Genomic DNA, 27,964 nt, shown 5'->3' with positions numbered 1-27,964 from the left:
ACACCTTATTTATAGCAATTTGCTTTCCCTATCACAGACGCGCGTATCATTGGAGCGTTAAAAATCATGGCAGTGTAAGTCAAGAGATTCTGACAATTAGAATTTAGCATTTCAAATCCTACAAACATCGTCTCCTCGTAATTAACGATGTTACAGTTTTACTTTCTTCCACGATACGTTTTCGTGCTCTGAGAACGTACGATAAATTTCTGGTAACAATGAACGTTGCACGCTATTTTACGAAGAAACCAGTGAATTCACTTACACCACTACGATCCTCAGTCATCCAATACGTTACGTGCATGTCTCTGATAAAGCTGAATAATTAATTGTCGCTTAACATTTGAAACGATATAGAACAATATAATTTAACAATTTCTACGTATCTATTATTACAAATAAAATATAATATACTCTATAAGTTCGTATAAGCTTGGGAGATTTTCACGTGTAAGATTAGCTGCAAACGAAATTATTTTCTACAGCTTCTGCAATGCACATCTGCTTGGAAGTCTCAGACGTTTTACACGTGTTTTACAATGCGTTTATGAAATCAATTGCATGGAATTTTCTCTCGAAAAGTAATTACGACAATGCAGCTGGAAAGTATGTATTTTCTATACGATCCTTTTAATTTCTCATAGCGGGATCATCGAACCGTGATACGTATGCTTACAAAGACAGGGTCTAATATGCTGATTTAATACGACAAGATCTAACAAGCTACACTTAATTGGTGTGCCATTACTCGAAAAAGTGTTCTCAAATTTGTCTTGTTATGAATTATTCCATCAGATTGTTTGAGATTATCATGCGATAAAGAAAAGAAAAAAAGGAAAAAAAAAAAAGAAAGAAAAGAAAAAAGGGGGAACATTATCGTAGTTAATTATCTTAATCGTCAGCAGTGAAGTTTATTAATTACTAAATTATCCAAGTTCGTTAAATTGAAAGCATGTGATATATATGGCGAAAGAAATCAAATTGCGTTGTAATAGAACAATTCTCATTGTCTAACGATCACTATGAGAAACACTGATGTAATCGATTCTACTGCATACTGTCAAGCTAAATTAACTAGAAATACAAAACCACTTATACCAACACTCAATCTGATAGGCAATCATGCTTGCTGGTAATAATGCACGCATTTAATAGAGCGCACGATTTCTTCAGCGATTTTTTATTCGTATATAAAGCAACATTATTTTTCAATACGGTTTAGCAATTAGAATAGAAAAACATTTTTTAATACTGTTTCTATGAAATTTTTGCTTTTAAATTGGCATTATAATTAGATGATACGTTTGAATAATCGAACTACTCTAAATATGTATTTGTTGATAATTTGGAAGAAATGAAGTGAATTTAAGAGAAAGTTAGGTGCAGAGACTTCTTGGTAGAAAAGAAACATTTTTCTTCTATGATTTAAGTTCATGTAATTGTGATTATTTAAGTTTAGCTATGTTATATTTCTTTGTACAATATCAAACAATATCGAAGCAAATTTTTAAATTTCAAATGAATCTGAAAATTTTCGAATATCGAATAAGCTTGAACATTTTCAAATTTCAAATAAGCTGGAACATTTTCAAATTTCGAGTAAGTTTGAACATTTTTAAATCTCAAGTAAGGTCGAGCGTTTTCAAGTTTCAAATAAGTTTGAACATTTGCAAATTTCAAGTAAGTTTGAGCGTTTTCAAGTTTCAAGTAAGTTTGAACATTTTCAAATTTCAAATAAGTTTGAGCGTTTTCAAGTTTCAAGTAGTTTGAATATTTTCATATTTCGAACAAGTTTGAACATTTTCAAGTTTCAAGTAGTTTGAATATTTTCATATTTCGAACAAGTTTGAACATTTTCAAGTTTCGAACAAGTTTGAACATTTTCAAGTTTCGAACAAGTTTGAACATTTCAAGTTTCAAGTAAGTTTGAGCATTTTCAAATTTTAAGTAAGTTTGAGCACTTTCAAATTTCAAGTAAGCTTGAACACAATCAAGTTTCAAATAAGCTGGAACATTTTCAAATTTCAAGTAAGTTTGAGCATTTTAAAATCTCAAATACGTCAAATTTCACAGATGCTTCAACATTTTCAAGTTTCAAATAAGTCTGAACATTTGCAAATTTCAAGTAAGTTTGAACATTTTCAAATTTCAAGTGAATTTGAGCGCTTTCGAGTTTCAAGTAACTTTGAGCACTTTCAAGTTTCAAGTAAGTTTGAGCGCTTTCAAATTTCAAGTGAGTTTGAGCGCTTTCAAGTTTCAAGTAAGTTTGAGCATTCTCAAATTTCAAGTAAGTTTGAGCATTTTCAAATTTTAAGTAAGCTTGAACACAATCAAATTTCAAATAAGCTGGAACATTTTCAAATTTCAAGTAAGTTTGAGCATTTTCAAATCTCAAATACGTCTGATCGTCTTCAAATTTCTCAGATGCTTGAACATTTTCAAATTTTAAATACGCTGGAACATTTTCAAATTTCAAGTAAGTTTGAGCGTTTTCAAGTTCCAAATAAGTGTGAACATTTTCAAATTTCAAGCGAGTTTGAGCGCTTTCAAGTTTCAAGTAAGTTTGAGCGTTTTCAAGTTTCAAATAAGCTGGAACATTTTCGAATATCAAGCAAGTTTGAGCACTTTCAAATTTTAAATAATCTTGAACATTTTCAACTTTCAAATAAACTGGAGCATTTTCAAATTTCAAATAAGCTTGAACATTTTCAAATTTCAAATGAGTTGGACATTTTCAAATTTCAAGTTAATGAAAATTTCTACATTTCCGATAAAGGGTGACCAAAAAATTACACGTTTTTAGTCTCACGATTTTGGGATGGAACATAGTGCCTAATGATGAAATGAAATTGTCAAGTTGAGTTGACTATTAATTTGTCAAACACAGGAAGTTAAAAACATGAAAATTCACTAACCACATCAGCTGATCATACGCTTCAACCTACAGACTTCTATATTTAAGAAATTGTTGCCAGACCTTTAGCCGATTGCTAACAACGAACTCGAACTTAGATTTTCAAAATTCACAATGACCGATTCAACATAGCGATCCAAATAATATGCCAAAAAATGTCCTAACATTCATAAAACTTTCATTCAAAGAACTCTGATGTTAAAAAGTTATAAAGGGAGTTTTCAAACTTAAAGCAATATTTAATAACAATAATAATTTTAATAGTAATTACTCTAGTTATAATAATTACTTGCTATTTTAATAATGATTTATTTTATTATAACGGAAAGCTTGTTTGAAACAGCTTGTTTGAAAATGATACTTGTCGGTAAAGTTAAAACCAGACGAAAATTAATCGCAGAATATTACTACACACGCTAAAGTGATAACTTTCCGACTGTTGGCTATTGCAGTCACACTATACCAATTGTACGGTTCCTTGGATATGGCAATATTATGTGATTCATGTACATACCCAATGCTCATATACGTAACGTATCCATCGTCATTTCCAAGGAACAAAATCAAGAAAAATAAATAACCCTGTAGCAGGTGTTTTTTTTTAAATATATCACCCGCTATATTGAATCGGTCATATGAATTTTGTAAACCTAAGTTCAAATTCGTTGTAAGCAATCGGCAAAACCTCTGGCAATAATCTTGTTAATTACCAGACTGACATAAACGTACGTCGAAACGTATGAGCTGTCGCGTTAATGAATTTTCATATTTATCACCTGCCGTATCTCTCAGAAACGAATTGTCAGCTCAGCTTGAAAACTCGTTGCGATTGATATACCATCGTAAAGTACGATTCGACGCAAAATTCTGATCCACTTTTTGAAAATTTCGATTTATTTCTTTTAACAATCGATCGAATGTGTCGTCATAAATTAGTAACATAATAATTTTCTTATCAAAATTAATAGTATGATCAAATAGGTTTTTGTATGCGTAAATATTATTTTTGTTTGCTTATTATGTTGTATATTATATTGTACGGTTATCTGCTGGTTGGCTCAACAGAGCCAGTTGTAAACGTAAAATGGATATTAAAAAAGAATGTTGTATAATTAAAAATAAAAAAGGTGTGTTATATAAGCATAGGATCATAAATGTTTTCTTACAAAGTTATAACAACAATATCGAAATTATATCTGTCTGATTCTGCATGGAAACGGATGTAAATTTTGTATTTATTAGAACAACAACTTCAATAAACATGATCAATCGATCGAACGAGAATCCAGTCACTTATAATTTTCGTATTGTTGTTGTCACTTTGTGATAAAACGTTTACGATCTTACCTTTGTATAACAGTTATTCTTATTTTTGATCATAAAATTTGGCGGGATAAAAATGAGACACCTTGTATATATTTTCATGAACATAACCTATTACCACACATTTCTACGTAAAAGAAGTTATTAATTACTTTTCATTTCCTCTAGCGAAGCTAAATGCGAGGAATTGTAAAGTTAGAATTATTCCTATTCGCAAACGTTTTTACATATTTCCAGAGATACTTTGGTATACATATTTATAAGATATTTAAGTACATATTCCAAAAAGATTGCAACGCTGGTATAAGTGTACAACTTTCTACAAGATGCTTTACTAATTGCTAATGCAGACGCTATACGCATAAACATGACTTACGTTAATTAATTGTAATAAATGTCAAATTGCATTTTTTTTTTCAGATTTACTAATACATATACTACGATATATCAAATATGGCATCGCTTCCCATTTCTAGGCAATGTGTACAAATTTGATTATATATGAAAAACTGATTTTAATATATACGTTACACTTATTAAATATTTCCCTCGAGGAATTAATCGTGAATACCGTCAAATGAATAAAAAAAGAAAAAACTTATTGAACTTATATTTTCAATAATTTCAGAAAAATTATATATACGTGATTTATCAATAACAATCAATTGCAAATTTTACATATGTAAATACGTATTCGTTTATCTATCGTACTTTAAATATCAAATCAACGTCATGCCACGTAAGAGTCATACATAGCTAGAATTCTCGTATTCGTTTCCTATTTGTTGAAAAGTATTTTAAGTGTTATTTCTCAAGGAAAATTATTTAAAGATACAAAATTATATAATCGAAGGGAAGCTCTTCATTTCCCGGCAAACGAAAATAAGCGTTTAAGTCGTAAAATACTCTGACTTTTGAAAACCGTATAGGTTTATGTAATGTTGCCGGTGCTGCCACCTAGTAGCGTGAACACAATACAAAGCAAAACACAAAGTCGGTCTCTGTCGATAACAAAGCTCTATTCACATTATGTACATAGATAATCGTGAACCGAACAACGAAGACATTCGAGATTTAACGAAACAAAATACGCAGCTCAGAACTGAATACAACAATACGGTTTGAACGTAAATTAGAAAGTGGAAAGACTGCCTGGTAAAGAATCGTACCGTTTCTCCATTTGTTAAGAATGCTTTCCTTCTTTTCCAGGATTTTTTTAAGTCTCGCAGGGCCACTGGGCCGACTAGACTCAGCACTTCTTAAGTACATAATCCTTAATTCTAACTCATTTTAGACACGAACCGCTCTATCTTTCTGAACACAATCACTTCAATGCTTAATTATGTTTAGAATATTTTTTCACTCGTGTAATATTACTGTTCACTTATCCACATGTATTTATCGTCAGTGGATATCTAGCTTTAATTTCTTTTTATGTATATATTACAACCTGTTAGATATGCTTTATATTTGGCACATAAAGTGCATGACTACGTAAACACTAAATAAAAAGCTTTACAATACCGAATGAGTTTACAACCTTATTTTTCGGTATCAAGAAGTGCAAAAAGGAAGAAAATGAAGGAGAAACCGAGAAAAATGACCAACAGATGTTCGTAATGTCAATGTAATTGACTTTTCGCAGTCGATATAACGTTACGAACGTTCAAATGACATTATGCTGCATTGAAAGAGGCGATGAGCACACGTCTTTTATGTCATATCTCTAATTTATTTATACGGTAATTGTTATTTATAATTTCACAGGACACTTCTTCTAGTCGAAAAATATAACATTAAAATTTCTCACAAAATTTATGATATCACCAATAGTTAAATTTGCAACGAGTTCTTATTAAAAAGTAGAATTGGTGAAATTGAAATTCTGCAGAGTGAAGGAAACGATCAGACGGATTCGCGAGTCGAGTGAGAACTTAGTGCTCGAACAGACCGAACAAAATAGCACAAATCTATTGGCTCGTGGCCAATCTTGTTTCTTTAGGAACCCTGAATAGGTTGATCGAAAAACATCGATTTCTATAAATTTTACTCGCTATCATTATTTTTTTATTATCTCGCACCTCGCAGTAATTCCATTTTGCCAACGGTCGAATTTACCGAAATTTACCGGCTAAGATAAAAACCTCCCGAATCGGGTCGACGAATTTTTAGGCTCTAGAACCGATGACGTTCCCACGGGATAAATATAATTTTTGCAAATAACTATTCCTACAGCGACTCGTATATTTTTCGTTTCGTTTCAATGTTACGAATTTTTGTAATGTTCAATTAATTTTCATTTAATTCTAATGAAGTTTACGAGCTAAATAACAGAACACTGTTCTGGGAAAATTCGATTCTGCGAATCTTTCGTAACATCTTTTCCTTGTTTTCCAACACATCTACGCGATAGATCGATCAACATAGAAAATTGTGAAAATATTCGAATCGGTCCACGTTAATTAATTTACCAGCTTGTTATCGATGGAATCTTATGAAAAGTTTAAAAATACCAAAATACATAAAACGCACGCAACATTGCAAAAACAGACAGAACATCCAAATAACATTACAACATAGCACTTCTTATACTTAAATATAAATATTAAGTATAATATTCTTATACTTAAATATATACAGGAAAATGAAATATCAGCCTGGGTTCCACCATTTTAATCGTGCTCGTGAAAACATTACCTTGCATAAAGATCCGTAATCTACTTTATCGGTATTATATTCAGCATTAGACAAATGAACGCTAAAGTAGGAGAGCGTAAAATGACCGACCCTTTATAGGTCGGTTATTTTTAGAGCCACGCAACGAAGTACGTTAGTTATTTCGGCATCACCGTCAGAATCGTAAAATTATCTCGTCAGCTGATTCGAAACACCGTACACCTGCTTCAAATGCTTGGAGCACTGCTTAGGTGAATGGTCGTCATAACTTACGTCAGTGGGCGAATTTAAATGTTCCAGCTACATCGAAAACCAGAAACTACACTTATCAAGTATGGCGGATATGTGCGAAGCAAATATGTCAGTACTATCACGGTCGCGTTAAATCTAAAGCTTTGCCTGATAGAGAAAATTACAGACGATCGATACCATTGACAATATTATTTTGAAGCAATTTATTTATTTATAGTATTTTTATTACAACTCGCAATGAAGCAAATGTGTGGAGATTTTAATTGAAATAAATAAATAAATAAAGTAGTTTTATTTCCATTGGCTGTAGCTTCTTTCTTCTCGTTGTGTTATCGGGTTGAACGGTAAGATCGTTTCGTTTTTACGGCCAAACCGAAGCATATCTTGTTACCCCTACGTCTATTGTTTACCATCGACGCACGCGTTTAACCTTTCGATGACTTTTCGTTATGCTTGTGGTGATGTCGTTATTCTATTGGCGTATAATCGCTCGGTTCCCCAAAACAGACGAGTTCTAATCGTCGAGCTAGTTTTGTAACGAGCGCAATGAGTAATAGCGTGGCGTGGAAGATCGCGAGAATATGGTAGATGGGGCAGAACATCCTATTTAAGTTGCACGGATATTTGTTACGTGACGTTTGACATGTGTAGTCTTATGTTGTGAACTTATGTGGTGAACCATGTTTGAGCTGGTGCCACGCCAACGAGAAACAAATATTTGGGAAAATGTTTGTTTTACACTTTACAGTTAACTGTTAACTGATCATCGATAGATCAGATTAGAGCAATTAAATCGAGGTTGACAACCATTCTTTAAACTCTTACGTTGCCTTGGTGAATCATGCTTGAACTTGTGCCAGGTCAACAAGAAACAAGTACTTCCGAAAATGTTTGTTTTCCACTCTACAGCCTACTGCTAACTGATCATGTATGATACTTGGTTACAATTAAATTAAATCGAGGTTAACAGCCATTGTTTAAGGTTAGGTTCATCTGGCTACGAGAAACGCAATGAACTTTCTGTTCAACCCAATACGATATTTTTTGACGGTTTATTTAATAATTGATAGAATAATTGGTATTGTTTGAAATTTTCTGTAGCTTTTGTGGATTGATATTTTAGTTTAAGTGGTCTGTATCAAGTTAGCCTCCAATTTTTTACATTTTAAACTTTTTATTGTTGTTCCAAATTGCTCCACACGTTTGCTCCAAAGAAATAATCATCTGTTTCTAAAGATTACAGGAACAACGTCAAAAAAGTGAATTATTAATCAGACCATTTTTTTATAATGGAATATTTAAAAATTGCTGTAGATTGTTCTAGTTGTCCTGAACATTGTTCCAAGCTATAGTTTAAATGTCATATTTAGATTAGACATTTCTCTCCAGTTTGACATAAATATATATAAATATATATAGAATAATATTGTACAATATACAATAAATTGCATAACATGTATTGTACAGTACAATGTACTTGTACAATATACATTATACACAGTGATATATATAATACATATTATATGTAATATTATTACTTTGTATAGTATATATTGTACAAGTAACAAAGTAAAATAACTAAGAACAAAATGTTCAGCATTATACAATAATTAGCAATTCACAATAAATTGTATAATATGTATTGTACAGTACATGTACTTGTACAATATACATTATACACAGTGATATATATAATACATATTATATGTAATATTATTACCTTGTATAGTATATATTGTACAAGTAAGAAAGTAAAATAACTAAGAACAAAATGTTCAGCATTATACAATAATTAGCAATTCACAATAAATTGTATAATATGTATTGTACAAGTAGCAAAATAAAATAACTAAGAGGAACTAAACGTTTAGCTTCATTAATTATTTAGCTGACAGGATTATGACACCTCATAACATATAATATGTAAGCAGCATACACAAACAGGTAGAGAAAAAGAAAAAAAGTGTAAAATTAAAGATGAAGAAGGATTTCTCAGCACAATTTTCCCTTTCCACGTAAATATACAAGACAATACAGATAAAGGACATATTGCACATTGACTGAGTAACAATAATGGTAAGTTAAGCAGCGGTTGTAGAAACTACACAAAAGCGGAAACAATTGGAGAAACAGTTTAATGTAGGCATACAGTGCACTGAATAATTAGAAACTCAATCCTATCGTTCATAATATTAAAACAAACGTTGACGAAACTATTTTGACAAAACAAATTTATATAATTTTATGTTATAATAAAAAACAAAAACAAAAAACGTTCTTTTTTTCAAATCCGGTAAAAATGAAATTTTCTCTGGAAATTGTGTTTTTGATTGTGAAAGAAATATAAACTCAATATAAATTTTCTTACGTCCTCATTCGATATTTTTTCTTATTTTTTTTTTTTGTTTTTATTTTATTCCTTTATTTTTGATTGTTTCTATTAATTTGTTAGGTGCGCCATCCACTAACTTATATGATGTTTCGTTTTGAATAAATTCCTCGTGCACGCGGATTTTATTCGTTTTTTTAAGTTCAACAATATTTTTTATAGCTACTTCTCCTGATCGTAAACTTCTCTCGCTAGAATTCCACACAGGTTGTCGATAACGTTCAGATGAGGAATCGATGCTGGCCATGGGAATAATTCTATTCAGAAATCTCGAAGCCACTTTTTTTTTATACTCGCGGCTATACGAATGGCAGCGTCGTTTATTTCAAAAATTGTTTTTTCGTTTTCTATTTTGGTTATCAAAGGCAATAATTTGTCACGTAACATCTCCCGATATCCTTTAATTTACTATTTACATTTTACTACTTACGAAAACAATTTCTCTTAACTACGACGCCCATATCCGCACACGATTTTTTTTTTTTTTTAATTTTCAAGAAATAACGCGAAAAACATGTTTGATGCTATAATTATTCACAACACGGTATATTACATACTGTATGTGTTATATAGGGTGTCATGGAACTGGCGCACAAACCAATAGCAGGTAAATCCATATGAAAAAATAAGTCGAAGATATGGAACGACGTGTTTTATACGAAGCTTCATTTTCGAGAAGATCCAGTTTGCAAATTTATGTATAATCAAGTATAATTGAACGTGGCTAATGGCGGATTGGACAGGAACAAATAACCGGTAGGAAGTTGTTGTACGCGCGAAAATAAGTCGAAAATGTAGAATGAAGTTTTTGCACCAGACGCTTCGTTTCCGAGGAAAATAAATCAAAAGCTTGATGGTAGACGTGCGCTAGCCCAGTTCTTAATTAAACGTGTTCATACTCTATTTTCTTCGGAATGAAGCCTTAAACGAAACCACTTCATTTCACATTTTTCGCTTGTTTCCGCACGCACTCCGTGCATTTGCTTCCACGTTGATAAAATGATCCTCAAAAATTACGAATCTTGTCCTTATTTATGAAACCATTCAAATTAAACAAAGAATATGGCGAAAGTAACAATCGATATCGCGGAGATAAGATACGGAGATAACGGCAATGGCAGAAACACACCAGGACGTTTACCAGGACTATATATAGTAATAGAGAATGATATTTAGTAATATAGGTGCGAGGAAAGACAGAGATCTCGTAATTCGAAACTTGCATTTAAAATACACGGGTAACCTGATAGGTTTTCAGACTCATTTTTCTCGGAAACGAAGCGTCGAACGAAAAAATGTTATTCTCCTTTCTCGACTTATTTTTTATTATTTTTCCACCTAGAATCACCACCCGACCGCTCGTACCATACTTTCGGAGACACTCTGTATATTATCACGTATTTCTCCATAAGACTGACACAAAAAACAAAACTAAACAGCAACATGTACACGAATACTATATATTAGTATAATTACAAACACAATTACACACCACATGCAACACACACTATACGAAACTTGTATTATATTTTATTATATATCATTATATACTTGTATTATATAATTTGTATACCGGTTGCGTATTAGTAACGAGTAGAAAGAGAGTAGAATGAGATCTCATTCATTCTCATTGATGTAGCTAAAGACTGATACCAAATAAATGATCGTTAAAAAAGAAAAAAAAGAGAAAAAATCTAAAAGAAAGACGAAAAAATAATATTCTATATTTCTTTCCTATTTTTCCGCAAGGGATCGTCCTCACCGTTCGTTTGACGTACGTATATACGTATATATAGTTAAATGTAGGTACAATAGCAAATAAAAGGAAGCTTAAAATTGATACACTATGGATTTTAGTAACTTTTGTTACCGAACATTTCCTGCCATATCGATAACGATCATCTACTCTGCAGTATACGTACGCTGTACTTGTTTGTTGCTCTTATTAGTCGACTGCGGATGTTTACGCGTCTTTGTAGGAAATTTAAGATCCCAAAATTCTCGGGAGTGCGTATAATATATAAGAACATACGCGATATTTAAAACGACACCTACTGTGATATTCGATAGACGAAACAAATTTCCATTTAGTTTCTTTAATAATCCCGATAAAAACGTGAAATTGCATAAACATGCACAGTCTGCTAGTTACATATAAATTCATCTCGCAAAATTACCATGTCGTTTTATACTTTTTATTTTCTAAACTTTCTTTTTCCCGCCAAATGTAAATATATAAATAATATTATAAAAATATCACAAAAACATTTTTATCGATCGATCAATAGTATTCAAAAGTTGCAAACGTTTATCGTTACCGATAACAGGTAACCGTGAATTTACAGCAGTAAATTAATTTCATATCGATTGATTTCGAATTGGCTACGGTTATTTCACTCGAATTATTTTCCTATTTTATTGATTTAGAAAACGAATTTCTCACTTAGTTGCAATGGCTCTACCGATTTTCTATAGGAATATTCTACAGGAAACAGGAAGCTTCGCAAATCTCGTTTATTCTCCTTAAACGAGGAAAATTATTCGTTTATGCTAGTTTGATGTCGAAATGCCTCTATGGAACGATGACTATAACGAAGAAGTGGTAGACGATGACAACGGCAACAATGATGATGATGATGATGATGATGACGACGATGATGATGAGGATAATGATGATGGTGATGATGATGATAATGATGATGATGATCGTAACGATAATGATGATGATAATGACCGAGAGAAGTAATCATCATTTGCCGGCGGTGAATGTCGTTTGCCATGGAGGTTCGCAGACCACCATAAAATACTCGTTCTCGAGAACAGAGGGGATAGTTGCTTCTTTGAGTTCAAGAAGATTAGAGCACTTCTTTCATGCATGAATCGCACCCGAGAACTCCTCATCGAACGTGGAAACTTCGTCTGCTCGGATCAATTCAGTGATTGTATCAGAGTGCTGAAAGTGTTTACGCGGGAAACGATCGCGAAGGATCTGTCGGAAAACTAATTGTCGCACCCGTGACATTCGCTTCCGCGAATTCTAACTTATTCTGTGACTTGTGAACATTGCATCATTCGTAAAGTTGCATCTGTACTGTTCGTAATTGAGAACGCAGGTAAGTGGTTGACACACGCGTCGCTAACCGGATTTCCATTACCCAGGATATTAGGTGCTAATGACTAATTTCCATGAGAAATCCGTTTGTATACTGTACGATGTCACGCGTGCTTTACGTGAATTATCGTGCAAATTTGGTCCGCCAGTTTTCATTCGTATTCGGCATTCGAATCGTGTATTACGTAGTAGCATTTCCGGTAACTATAGGACAAGCCATAGCGTTCAGACGGTAGAAGATTAATTTTTTCTTCATTGAAAATTAATTTTAACCGAGGAAGAAAAATTTCGTTAACAAAGATTGAATGATTTCGAGTAATGCGTCATGTGGTACGTGTTTCTTTTCCGAAAGCAGAGATGTTTGAAAGATTTCAAGGTTATGTATCTTGTTCCTTTTTTTTTTTTTTTTTTCTTGGATGAAGCTATATATTTTACTGTACACCGTTTGATACGTTTGTCATTTCCTACAAAAATGTATTCAGATGCCGAAAAATGGCTAGTTTAAGAAATATTGTAATGAAACTTTGCATATGAGGAACAAGGAGAAACGCAAAGTAGAATGCTTGTGTTTTCGCTTTCTTTATCTTGCGAAGTAGCTTCATATTTCTTGAGAAATAAAAAATGCATCGAATGGTCCATAAAAAATTAGCGAGTTTCCGTTAAAAAAATGAGCGTAATGGAACTTTGCAAATTTTTTCTCAAACTTTTTTTGGTACGAAGTTATAGTTACACTGTTTCTGTATGCCAGAAACACCTTGTATACAGTACGTTCTGTGTAACCGGGAACGTTCAAATATTCGGAAAAATACGAAAAGATGTTCGGAACAAAAGCTGTATGGTATCGAGGCGGACACACTTAACCGGTAACATTGAAATATAACATTAAAATAAAATATTGACATTTGAGTATAATATTGAAATTAAAAAATAATATTGACAGTAAAATTTTTCATTCAAAAATCATCATTTTTGTTACATATTCTTATAGCTGACTTACAGACGTTTTCAAAACACTGGACACTCGTGTCGTTTGCATCACCCGTTAGCGAGATATGAATTTTAAAATTCGATGTGCCGCCGGCATTAACGTTACCGACGCACACCACGCGGCGCATAAAGACGTTTCTCGTAACGCTGCTACTGGCACGGTATTACCGAAACACAAGATTGCGATTTTCTAACGTGTCCAAAGTAGTCGATCAATTCTCAGACTCGGTTACTTTATGTAATTGCTCGTATCGAATTTCTCATATGTTGAGTTTAAAAGATTATTTGTTTCCAGAGTTTAATTGTTTATCTTGCAATGTTTCGAAAACATCTGGGTGTCGGCTACGAGAATACGTAGTAAAACATGGGGTATCCGTTTACGAATTTTAATGTCGCGTTTACACAACGTTTCAAGGTCGTTGCAAGATATGTGACCCTCGATCTTATATAAGTTTTGTCCGGAACATTTTTCGTATCACTAGTATTTTTCCAGATACTTGAGGATCTCCGATTAAACGGAACACAGTGTATTACCGTAGGTGGTGTGTGTTCTATGTGGCGTATTATTCGGTATCCGAATTGATACGCACTATGAATATATTTATATCATAAAACGCGTTGCCAGATTAGAATTCGAAGCGTGTACAGTTACATGATATTCGGATACAGCAGTATCTCTGTATTTTGTTGCTTTGTATAACAGAGGACGATTTAAGTACCTAGTCATTTATTCTTCCAAAAATGTGAATCATTTATTGTAGGTTGAAAATCAGACAATATAATTGTCATAAGACAAATCTTAAAAGTTATGGTATAAGAGTTAATATTTTTAATTAAAGAAATATTTAATACGAATAACCATTGCAAATGATAAAGGTTTGTTGGATAACCGGCAATAATTATCGATCGCGGGAATTTAATTTTAGTTACCGATAACCATTGTCGATAACCTGAATTGTATTTTGGTTACCGATAACCATTATCGATAACGAAAAATATTTTTCGTTACCATCAAGCAGTACCCACGATAAAAATTTTGTTTAGTTACGTTCGACTATTGTCAATTGCTATTAATATTACCGATAATTAGTACATATTCATTGACAAAATAAAAAAGACATACATTTTAAAGCTTAAACATATTTTATTAAAAAAAAACACGATATGAAAATATACGAAACAAGGAATACGATAAAAGACATTGTAGTACAATATTTTTATTAACACTTGTATTAATATATTAATTAGTAAGTAATGTTAATAACAACTGACAATAGTCAAATTTTTATCGTAGACATTGATTGGTGATAATTAAAAAAAACATTCAGATCATTTATATTGGTCACTAACAATCAGAATCAAATTTTCGTCATCAATAATGTTTACTGGTAGCCAAAAGAAATTCCATCATGAATTATCATTCATAATAATTATTCCTAATCAGAAAAATAAAAAATTAATATTTTTTGTTCATTTAATTGTTTTGTCGAGATTTGTCGATAACCGGCTTCCGTTCAAATAGAAATTGATTTTTGCTCGGTCATTTCTCCAAAAAATATTTAAAATGGCTGTTATTTTGGATCTCTGTTGAAAATACGTGAACAAGAAGTTGTTCATACAATAATGTTTAATTGTACAATTGTTGAATACTGATAGATTCGAGGGAGCATAATATCATAGTATCAGATATTATTTTTAAATGGAATTATTTAACGTTAACAAATTAGGAAAGTAATATTAATATCCACAAATTAATACCAATAAATTTGAATTGTTTAATATAAAATACGAATAGGTTATTAATAAAAAAGTTATAGGTGATTTTTTCGTATAAGTAGTTTTTATATAAATTATTTTTATATAAATAATGAAATAATTTGCAAAATACATCTTTAGTAGAAAATTGTCTTTACTTCACGTCACACTAATAATATCAGGACACTTTGTTTAGGTTCTACGATTTGGCAATTCTTAAAAATGGTTCGATCTGCGAAATAGATTTATTTTGTGTAATTATTTTGCATAATTAAGGGTAGAAAAAAATTAACATCAATACGCCAAGATTTAGATCAAATTTAACGTGTCAGGAAAACGAAAGAATGCCAAATTGCATTGCCACTGCATGACGCAGAGGTTTTGATAGAAGACAGCTTGCAATTTATTATGGAGAAAAGGATAAAAGCTTGGTGAAACTGCACAATTGTTAGTACTAGCCGTGGCAGATATTATTAAAAATATGTACAAAGATGACCGTATCGAATTTAAGAAACAATGGGGACCTCTTTTTCGTTAAAAATTTGTTGTACAATTAAACGTTATTACTAATTGAACAATTGACTATCTAAGAAATTGTTTACGTATTTTCAAGCTAAAGTTGTATAGAATAACGATTGAATTACTCCATAAATTATACAATAATACAATTATGCAAAATAACTACAATTCGTAATTGCAATTAAAATGCAATTACAAAGTACAATTGAATAATGTAATTAGAAGATATAAACACAAGACTGAGTCACTTATGAAATAAATAATAAATTGGGTTACTACCTACAATTTAATATTATTTATATATATGTGCATGTAGTTGTTCAGAATGTCCACCTTGACAACATATTTCAAGGTCATTGAAATCAGCGAGGTATACCGTTTTCTGTATAATTATTTAATTAGTAACAGAGCTACGTATTTATTGTTCCAAATTATCTACTTAATTTCCTGAACACATATCAGGTAAAAGAATATTTTTTTTTTAACTTATATCCTGATTAATTCAAGCAATAAAGATTAAAATTTAAAACCAGTAGATCTGTCGATGAATTGTGTAAATTTTAATATAAAATTTGGAAGAAATAATTAAATTGTATTATTTGTTGACTTTAGAAAAGAATGGCAAGTATTGCTCGCATATCATTACTTTTTCATTAATTTATATATTTTACTAACGTTCACGTGTTATTGATGCACTAATGCACTATATTAAAGCGTCCGAGTATTTATGAGCGTTAGTATATATGTAAGTACAGTAGCTCACAAAAGTATTTAAATGCTTGCAGAAACTTGTTACAAGTATACTTTTACGAATATATTTTGTGTGTTAACACGATTATTCCCAAATTGTAATATTTAACATTTGAAACTTGAATCTGAAAGTATATATTATATAGATGTTACAATATATCTACTACAAGCATATATGTATTTCTATATCAACAGACGACAGCATCCCTTATATTAATAAGTCACCATATTTAATGCCATCATCTTTAGCAATAACTATGTATGTTTAAGACCACTGCTGTATACTAACTTCCTACTACTAATAAGTGTATGCTTGCAGTAAATGTTTTTACCAATGTGCAATAATTATCGGACTTAGAGATGAAAGGATGCATAGAATGCATCACATGCTATGCAAAACAATATGTATGTGCTTATAAAAACATAAATTGGCATAAATTCCCCAATTCTCTAGTAATTATAGGTGGTATTCTGAATTCAAGATCGTCTCAAGGTCATAGTATAGCAGGTCATTCAATTCATCTTGATGTCAACTACTACTCAAAACATATGATGCCATTAAACGAAGTCCAGGTAATCTTAACTTTTCATTGAAAGACATTTTTTAGAAATTCTTGATACCCAAATGTGCCGACTAAAAACTACCTTTTGTTTCAAACATGTTCCTGGCTTACTATCGAAACTACCCAAAAAATGGTGGTTCATCCTGCAGGGTACATAGTAGTTTAAATGAATTGAAAAAGGTGTGTGTGTGTGTGTGCGCGCGCGCATGTGTATTAGTAACAAGTTTCAATTCATTTAATAATAATAAAAAGAAGTTGGTTACCTAATTTTAGTTTCATCCCAAATTTTATCAATTTTTTCAACTAACAAGAAACTTGAAAACAATTGGGCATAATTCCTTCTAGCAAAAAGCAACATTATGTACTTACTACAACAGCTACTCGCATTGATCATAGCGCATTATTGATAATGATTGTGTAAAAAGAAAAAGAAGATATCGTTGAAACAATAGTTTCTTAAGATCGTTAATACGTGAGCGTCGATAAAAGAACATAAAAACAGCACTACGCGGATTCAATGTTTATCGATAAACGATCATCCGATAAAGAATTATTAAAGTTCTGAAAAATGAGGGAAAAGAAAAAGACAAAAAAAAATGGAGATAGCGAAGATAAGTATGTACAGTCGGTCACAAAAGTGTCCCTACATCCTTTAAAACAAACCAAACAGACCAAACGATTTTAGTCTTTTGAAGAAGTTAGAAGGATTAGCTCTTACCAGATGACGCGTAAAGAAAATTTGGAGAAAAATGCAATTGGTTGGAATTGCGAGGAGAATTTGCTCACTCACCGGTGATGGTTTCGACATCCTTGGTTATCGGTGGAGGAGGAGTAAGAGGGCCTGATATTCTGTTCCTTGGTGACCGAAGAGCCTGTAGGGCGGCCCTTGCTGTAGGCGAGACTTTCGATCGAATCGAAGTCTCGGGCCCCTTGGGAGCCGCATCCTCCACGGCGGCCAGCTTGGACGCTGTGGCGACGAATGGTATCGCCTCACCTTCCTTCACGAACAACCACACATGCGAAGAAACAAAATAAATAACAAATAATTACGTCGCTTATTTTCGATAACATTCAACAAACAGCGAATAATTTGAAATTCTTTAAGAACGGTGACAGACAGGTCGATTAAGACCCACTGTCCACGAAAGCGTCATGTCAAAGAGGCGTAGACATAACCTTATTAAGTCCACACTATCAGACAATTTTCCACAGATACGTGTCGCAGCCAATTAAAATCTGTCTTTCATGAAAAATCCGCAGAAAAATAGATTCTGATTGGCTGCGCCACGCGTCTATGGAAAATTGTCTGATAGTGTGGACTTTGCTTCAAACGTGACGATACGCCGGTGTTCAAACTACGAAGTGTACATACATTTTGTAACATTAAGAAAATGTCAGGCAATGAGAAAGACGCTTTCATCCTGAATCACTAGAACTGTCGTTTCACTAGAAGCTTCAACGCACGTTTAGCTACTGACTGACTGAATGTTAAAGCCAAGCTTGACGAAAACCCTGCTGTTTCGTGCATATTGTTTTACAACATAATATATACAGGTATATACAAGCCCTGAATAAGAGACAGGAGGTTTCGTCTCCTAAAGCGAAGTTTAATCATAAATAGAATTGTTTATGGATAAATAGTGTATACCCATTTATAAAGTATTATAAAAGCTATAAAATATTCATTGGATTATTTTCTGCACGTGTTACTCTGTTGAGATCGTTGACTACTCGACATCAGCGCCCTGTGTTTGGTGGACAATACAAGAAACTTTCTGTCCTCAAATCTGAAACTAACCTAACCCCACCACGGAAGTTGCAGGACCTATTTATACCATAGGGTTTTACAATAACCACTGCATGAAAGCATATTTACTGTTTACTTACATCAACGTGTCTAATATACTTTTATGAAACAATGCTTTACGGTCAGTGGATTTAAGGTGGTAGATTTTCAGGGAGCGAGGAATTTTATTTAATTCCTTTGTACAAAGATCAACTAGCTCAATCAACGGTCGACTAAGTGATCCATTGACAAGGAGTGTCAGGTACAGAACCCTCACAAGTCAGAAAATCTATAAAGTTGTATTCAGTGGTCGATTCAACACAGTTAAGTTTTATTAACCCACGCAACTACATTATTGTGTTCAGAGAGATCGAACTGATTCAGAAATGAACCGATGGTATGAACGTGTTTCTCGATTTACCATCAGTGAACCCGTGATTTTTCGAGTGTTGTTACGGTGCACAGTGGACCAAACAGCGATTTTACTTAATAACAGATCATTTTTGATCATTTTTTATGAACTAATTCTCAGTTTTCTTACATTCCTAAAGTCCAATAGATCTTCAGATGAAATACCATTTATCTATGAGAAAGATACCATTGAACTAAAGAGTAAGTAATAAGAAGCGATCATAGTGTTCCTTTTTTATTGACCCTATAATTAACTTACAATTAGTTTCTTTAAATACTCAGTAAATTATTGTATAATTTTATCGATTAGTAGACCCGGGTTTGCGTCTGTTCCTAGCAACACTGACTTATTGTGCCGTGATCAGATCCTCTGGATGGATGTGCTTTCCCCAACCTTCGAGCTAAATTCAATATGTACAGGTTTCTGGCTAAGCTATCTGCATTGCTTTCGAGTCGGCTTTTATATTTCTTTGCAAGACATTCTGTTTCCTCTTCGACTGTTTTAATACCTAAACCTATCCTAAGGTCATCGTTACGAATATACCCCAGGCCATTCGCAAATGCGCTAAGTATTATCGAACACGTTGAACTCATACTGTGAATATCCATAATCAAAATCATAGGATAGTAATTTGGCCGATGCAAGATCGAACCGAGAGTGGACCAATATTCTTTCCAGGAATCGTTTCCAGACTGGCATCAGACTGAGGTCGGATCGTTATTCATAATGGGAATATCTACAGTCAAACTCGAAATGGGGTAACAGTTTGACCGAACCGACAACGAATATTTAATATTTAATATCGTTAAAAGTAACAGAGATATCGCTTTGTAACAGAGTTAGTTCGAACACTACACGAGTGTTAGCTACAACACTGAATGTACCACACGACTCGTGTGCAGGTGTATTTCTGCAACGCAGGCCATGCATAGCAGTGTCGGTCCAACGGTCGTGTAGCCTATATATTTGAGAATGTACTATTAAATTTTGGAGGAGAAATTTCAAGTACTGTGTCATCAGAATGCACAACCACTTATGTACATCCAACACCCCTAGCGGTGAATGACCATTTCGGGTCCCTGACCGTAACAAGTTTGTTGCTTACCTACTTCTATCTTTTGTACTATCCTGTTACGAAACCCTAGAGCCGAAACTGTTACTCGATGCATTTAATCTTCACAAGTTTAGTGAACTTATTTGATATAAAACTTTAACACGTTGAATGTCACGTGGATCACCGGTGACCCACGCGCCAAGATTAGTGGAAATACATAATTTAAACAAATGTCAATAGTTATAAATTTTGTATTATTGCCATCGTTACTACAATGGTGTGACGAAATTAATGCAGTATAAAACATATAAAAATAGTTTTATTTATACATGAAATATAGATCTATCATGTGCGCCCCCCATCAATGGCTGTCGAACATGAAAAACCCCGCTTTTTCCGTGTTTTACCTTAATGAACAATAACTCTAAGCAACGTTTCCACTTGAAAGATCTTTGATGGCAATTAAGAGCCTTGAAAGTAAAGTAACAGATGCTAAATCTTGTGACAGTCGTTTAGGATTATTGCGGGTCCGAATAAGTATGATCGAGGGATGGATTATGGTTTGTGGTAGGTCTCGGGACGAAGCAACATGGAACAATTATTTAGCAACGCGAAGAAACAATGTGAGATAATTGATATTCGCAAAAAATAAGTGAATCGAGCGAAATTGCACTACAGCGCGATGGGGGTCACTAGTGACCCCAGTGAGATAAATTCATTAATGATGATTATACACCGTAACGTATCTCTCGCAGGTAATATTTCAACATTATATGTATCGCATAATAAAAAATTTATCGTGGCGCCACAGCCAAGCCTTGTAAAACTGGCGTGACATTCAACGTGTTAAACGCGTCTTCCACCAAAACGTATTTTTATCACCTGACGTAGGTAAAATCTCAAGATCTACATGGCCCTGGTCGCTCTAAAATCTTTACAGGATATTGCACATACTACTAGCTCTCGTCGGCACAATGGCGCGTTTGGTGAGAGAATGTGACGAAAGCTAACTTTCGACTTGACAGGCAATGAAAACGTAAGCAGAGGGAAATCTTCTTACATACGCGCCGATGATTATGAAAATTGTGTAAGTCTACAACTTAAATAGAAGTTGAATTTTTATTTTTTTTTCGTGTTACAATCTACGTTACAATAATATGCAAAAATTTCTGCATGAGAAGCAATTAACTTAAGTCACTTTCATAGTCACTGATACGTATGTCTATTACGCCGAAACTTTTGTCTCTAAAAGAATTACAGACTGCTCAATAAATGGTTAAATCTCAACAATATTTCCGATCCACTTTGGAAGCATTATTTTTCTTTTGTGTTTGCCGCATCAAGGATTGTATCATATCTCTGTCATAATCAGCAATATGGCATGTTCCAAGATGAACAGAATGAGACCTACACGAACCTTCTTTCTCATTTGTAATATTTCCTGCAACATTTTTAGAAAAACCCCTTTTCAGAAAAGTTTTATCTTCACTTCTTCCTAAAAAAAAATGTTCCACATTGTGCTGCATTAAGAACTGTATTCTCGAATAGCCAAAGGTGTATGTGTACTACCGAATGAAGTAAAAATCATTTGCTCCCAGCTGATCCTTTTTGTGGTCAGTGTCGAAGACTATCGTAAATGGTAAAGTAATGGTAATTACGCAACAAACTGTTCGCTGACATGCATGGAAATTTCAAAACGACACATGACAATAATAAATCAATTGTTCTGTACATACGACAGAAATTCCCACTGTTAGACCTTCACACCTCTTCGGACAATCTTGGTAAAAAACACTTCAGAATTGCTGATACCTTTTATTTTAATGACTAACCAGTTATTGACAATTCAAACGTTAACTACTTAATGAGATAAGTCCTGTTGCGTAGTTGTCGAAACATAGCTATAAAATCACTTTTGTAATCTTTTGTACAATAGTCAATAGGGTATCGTGCATCCTAGTTACATCTATCTGCTGTAATACCGGGCACTCGCGCCTTTTTCGGTACTTGCGGTGAGCTGGTACCTACATACGTCTGATTATTCACTTTAATATTCGGACACATTTGAAGGTAATTCTTAGGTAAACCTCAAAATTCAAGATTAAACCTCAAATTTCAAATTTCGAGCAGAATCAATTTGGAGCGCAAGAGACCCTCGTGTAAAATCTGAAATCGATTTATCACATAGTTATCGAGAAATTGTTAATAAAAGTCGAAGCGTTGTCATCACACAGTGATGGAAAAGAAAGGATTTTAGTTTTACTTTTCCTTCGAAAATGGAAAAGCTATATCCAAGAATCGTACCAAAATTGGCAGAAAATTGTATCCAAGTGTGAATTTTTCTATTTCTGTAGAACTGTCCAGATGTTTTTTACTTGAATACTAATGAAAACCACAGATTCACGTGGAAATCTTCCAGAAGCTAAGCGATGCAGCCGATGTGGCAACGTCTCACAATGTGTGCGTTTAGACGTTTGAATAACGAGTGACGATTGTTTGAGATACAGCAATTTCTTTAGTTAAAGCTAATTCTGTGAAAAAGATACTTCGTTATAAAAGACACAATGTATAATTGTCTCAAATTCATATTAAATCTGAACCGTGTTAGCTATCCGAAATTTGGAGATAAGACATTAAATAATATAATACTAATTTCAATTTATTTATTACTGTCAAATAGTTTTCTCAAATTTAACGAATTTTCTTTTATAATTATTAATTCTCAAATATTTTTTTGGCAATTCTAACTCGACATTTTTCATTCTTGTATTTTTTTTCATAATGACAATTCCATTCAGACATCCGCGGCGACGTTGCCAAGCCTGCTGTTTCAATTGGCTACGCTAGTCAATTTAACATTCTATTTTCGTACAGCTTTATTTATATTAATTATTAACATTAACATTTAACATTCAACTTAATTTATATTAACATTTAACTTCTTAAAATAAATATAAATGATGTCCATATTATTTCCATATTATTATTATTATTATTATTAGTAGTAGTAGTTGTAGTAGTAGTAATAGTAGTAGTAGTAGTAGTAGTAGTTGCAGCAGTAGTAATGGTAGTAGTTGTAGTAGTAGTAGTAGTAGTAGTAATAGTGGTAGTAGTAGTAGTAATAGTAGTAGTAGTAGTTGTAGCAGTAGTAATGGTAGTAGTTGTAGTAGTAGTAGTAGTAGTAGTAATAGTAGTAGTAGTAGTAATAGTCGTAGTAGTAGTAATAGTAGTAGTAGTAGTAGTAGTAGTAGTAGTTGTAGTAGTAGTAGTAGTAGTAGTAGTAGTAGTAGTGGTAGTAGTTGTAGTAGAAGTAGTAGTAGTAGTAGTGGTAGTAGTTGTAGTAGAAGTGGTAGTAGTTGTAGTAGAAGTAGTAGTAGTAGTAGTGGTAGTAGTTGTAGTAGAAGTAGTAGTAGTAGTAATAGTAGTAGTAGTAGTAATAGTAGTAGTTGTAGTAGTAGTAGTAGTAGTAGTAGTTTCTACTCAGATTTTTCTTTTTCACAAATTTCATTTTTTTTTTATATTTGTTTCAAATCAATTTATGTATAAGTATAAGTAATAGTGTCAGTACTGTATATATGTAGTATAAATAATAATGTAACCGATCTATATACAGAGTGGTGTAAAAATCAGTAACCACGATTTTTCTCAGCTACTTCCGATAATCGTACGAAAAAATGTTTCGAGCAAAAATGAATCAGCTTCCAACCGACTACAAATTACAATATCAAAAATTTTTAAAAATTCAGCTCGATGAAAAGACAAAGTCACGTCCATTGTTCTTTTTTTTTTTAAATCTTCAGATTTTTAAATTAAAAATTGTTTAATTTAAGTTTCAGCTCAATGAAAAGACAAAGTCACGTCCATTGTTCCAAATGGAACAATACATTTTTTTAATGCATCATTCGATGGATTTTTGAATTCTCTGCGAAAAGGTGTGAAGGTACTCGGATCGAAAAATAATTAGTTTGATAAATATTTTAACTTCAACCTTGTGAAGCTTGTCGTATGAAACACGAGGACAGATAGCGTAATACTTCGTTATTTTTATATTTCTCCTCGCAAAGTAAAATCTCCTTTTGAACATATGATGAACATATATGATGAACATATACACATGCACGGGAAGAATATAAATGTGTGTACGTATGTGAGTATGTTGTGCTCCAGTTTTTGTGGGAGGAGAGTCGCTTCGCAACTACGCGGTCAGTAGGTGTCCCCCACGTTGATCGGGGGAACACTGTACCAAGTCTAAAAATGATATGCAATTTAGCAGGAAAAAATGTCAGAAAAATTAGAAGAACAGAAATGATTAAAACATACGAATGTAATAGCTGTGATACATATTTGTAAGAAATTTTACTAAGATTCAATTTTACTAATTTTTATTAAGAATATTGTAAATTACATATTTGTAAGAAATTCTAATTTTTCATGTAGAATTTAGTTAGACGTGAGTCGTTCGATTATTCGAAAAATTCGATTATACGATCATCGTGAACGCAATTAGTTCGGACAATCGTGTTCTATCGCATTTCGAATCGTCATATTTCGAAACACAGGTGGTAAAAGGGCGTAAACTTGTTTCGTCACACTATTTCGCGAAACGCGTCACTGTGGCATCGGTAAGAAAATTATATTTTTTTTATGTTAATACTAAATCGTCCTTTTGGCTTTTAAATTACCAAAAAAAGAAAAAAAAGGAAAAGAAAAGAAATTAGGAAATTTGCAATTTAAGCAGCCGCGGTTTTGCCGATTTTCGACATGAATTATTCATTTTGGTACGGGCGATGACGATAAATATACTGGTTAAGAAATTTCTTGATTTTTTTCTTTTAGTTCTCCTCGCCAGCCCCAATCATTAACTAACCAACCAACCGGCGGGATAAGATTTTTAAACGCGCGTTTATTGCAAGATGAAAACAAGAAACAATCAATTAAAACACTTTACAAAATTGCTATGTTCGACGAACAGGTGATTAAATAAACTAAAAAAGAAATATCGTTACGTTAGACGTACAATGCGTCATTTAAAATGAAATTCACGACAATTATGAAATATTTCAGCGTTCACAGAAGCATACTAACTTCTTCCTAACTTCTTTCCTAACTGTATTCAATAAATGCAGTGTTTCATCAAATATCTACTTAAATGCGAAATATTTATTTGATTTTTGTATTCGGTTGACCTTGAATTCTATCATACCATAAATCACCATTTGATACAACTGATGCGATATAATACGAAGAAATTAATATACAATATAATATAAAAGATATATTAACATAACACAATTCAGAAATCTATTCAGACCATAACAGACTATAACAATCTAACAGAAGTTTCAACTTCTATTTCTCTCATAAATCTACACCTCGCGAGACAAATACTGGGAACTAGTGACGTGAATATGTTTATTAGTTCATAAAAAAAACACATTAGAATAGTAGGATAACGATTTTATATAGCGTTATATGGTAATATCGTTATACAGGGTGACTCAGCTGGATGGAATCACCTAATATCTGCTTCACGTATTGCTGCATGAAAAAACTGTTCAGGGCGAAATTAGGCTATTTCAAGGGGCACGTGTAACGGTGAAAAGAATTCTTCACGTTCGTTTCTTTTCTAGGAGACTTCAAGGTCATCGGTGTTTTTCTTTTAAATAGAACTGTACATTTTATTACACCAATCTATGTGAATTTTTATTTTCTATAGCAGAGCTTCTCAAATTATGGGTTCAGGCCCCATATGAGGTTGCGTAACAGAATTACGGGGCCGTGGAAATTTCCGCAACCGTCACATACCAATGAAATGAAAAGATATCGATCATCTTAAATTCATCAATCAAAGACTCACAAAGTTGTTTAATCGACACAGGTATGAAACTGCAGCTTTTTAAAAAATCGTTTAAACGGACCTTCGCTTGGAATTAGCACAGAAGCTCCAACAATTTCTAAAATTATTATACTAATAATACTACAATGATAAAAAAATCATAAACACACTCATAACATTTTATACTACGTATCTGTTGCAAAACAAAGTCTTTGTCATTGAGAACTGTACAACCGAAATGTCAATTACTTCTGAGAAACGTTGAAGATGCTCTGTTGCGTAGGATCTTTACTACAATTAATTTATTTACGATAAATGGATTAAACAGGTGTTGGTCAAACAGGAAACGACGGTTGTTCAACGTGAACTATATACAATAACGTACTATAATTTAGACAACTAAATAGTTAATTTGCAACTCTCGTCACCACTGATCCAACGCTTTCTTTTACGCGGACCACACTCTCTCGACAACACTATCTTCCTCACTTCTCGATTCTCACTCTTTCACTTCTCAACTAACTCTCTCACTGTTAATTCGTCTTTCTCCCTTAGCATCCCTTTGTTTTTGGTCTTAGCTCCACCACGCACGTGTTCCGCAAGCACTCGTGGCCAGGGTCACGACCTATCGACACTTCGCCTTTCTCGCGACATTGTTTATAGTTCGCCCAATATCTCGTAGGCCTTTCGTCCACGACTACGGTTGTATCAAGTATCCAGACAAAATTTGATTCTTTATGCGAAAGTAAATAAACATATTTATTTCGTTACGCAAATTTAATTTTGTCCTGCTAAATAGTAGGAAATGATACAATTATAAATATAACAAGGAATTGTTTAAAATTAAACTTCTTTGATTTATTATCGATTAATGATTTATTTGTATATTTATTTTATACACTTTTTTACGCATACAAATTGGGTTGGGTAAAATTTTTCGGGGCCTGACGAGTGGGAGAAATTTAAACAAAACAATATATATATAAACAAAATATAAGATATAAGATATAAACAAAAATAAGAGATTCTATTTAAAAAGTAGGCGCATAAACCATTTTCACGCTTTTTGCATCTTGCAAGTATTTTCCTTCAAACAATTTGTGTTATCGTTAAATAAAAAATGAAGATCTCTTGCATCAAATGCAGAGTACGAAACACAAGAACACGAAAGATAAACACAGGAGTATCTTGCCCTATCTTTCACACGCCAAGTTGTACAAAATTAAGTATCTTCAGGCAAAGGTAAATACCATCTAAAAGATACCGATGACCATGAAATCTCTTAAAAAAAAAAAAAAAAAACACCTGAGAAAAAGTCCAACTCTTACGCGTGACGCCTGAAGTAGCGTAACTTTGTACTGAGAAGTTCTTCCTACAACAATAAATAAAGCAAGCATTTAGGTGATCCCATTCAGCTAAGCCATCCTCTGCGTAAATAAACAAAATAAAAATCTAAAGAACAGAGGTGTAATATTTTTCTTTGTCCAAGAGTCTATAAATTTACGTATAAATTCTTAAGATTAAGGTGTCGATTACAAGCTGACAATATATAAATCAATGTTTAAGTAAGATTATCTCTGAAAAGAGATTCCGCTAACAGGGCAACTAGTTTTATTAACAGTCGTACATCAGTTGC

At 32.9% G+C, this 27,964-nt stretch overlaps 2 protein-coding genes across 3 annotated transcripts in view; one reads left to right on the top strand and one right to left on the bottom strand.

Annotated features, from left to right (window-relative positions):
* Nucleotides 1–27,964, bottom strand: part of LOC117212856 (trafficking kinesin-binding protein milt) — a 103,566-nt gene that overhangs the window by 70,182 nt on the left and 5,420 nt on the right. The window contains exon 2 of one of the 2 annotated variants that reach the window (XM_033457938.1): nucleotides 18,031–18,238. In XM_033457938.1, coding sequence (XP_033313829.1) covers nucleotides 18,031–18,238 — 208 coding nt within the window. Of the gene's footprint in view, nucleotides 1–5,406; nucleotides 5,425–18,030; nucleotides 18,239–27,964 lie in introns of those variants that run through there. The other variant, XM_033457939.1, reaches the window with a different exon arrangement.
* The window catches only part of LOC117212857 (zinc finger and BTB domain-containing protein 12-like), a 32,303-nt gene continuing 16,876 nt past the window's right edge, over nucleotides 12,538–27,964 (top strand). The window contains exon 1 of the mRNA XM_033457947.1: nucleotides 12,538–12,667. The gene's annotated coding sequence lies outside the window, so the exon portion shown is untranslated. The remainder of the gene's footprint in view (nucleotides 12,668–27,964) is intronic.

Source organism: Bombus bifarius, unplaced genomic scaffold, assembly GCF_011952205.1.
Source record: "Bombus bifarius isolate JDL3187 unplaced genomic scaffold, Bbif_JDL3187 scf7180000008401, whole genome shotgun sequence".
Taxonomy (NCBI): domain Eukaryota; kingdom Metazoa; phylum Arthropoda; class Insecta; order Hymenoptera; family Apidae; genus Bombus; species Bombus bifarius.
The sequence above is the reverse complement of the archived record's forward strand: the minus strand, read 5'-3'. Positions and strand labels throughout refer to the sequence as shown.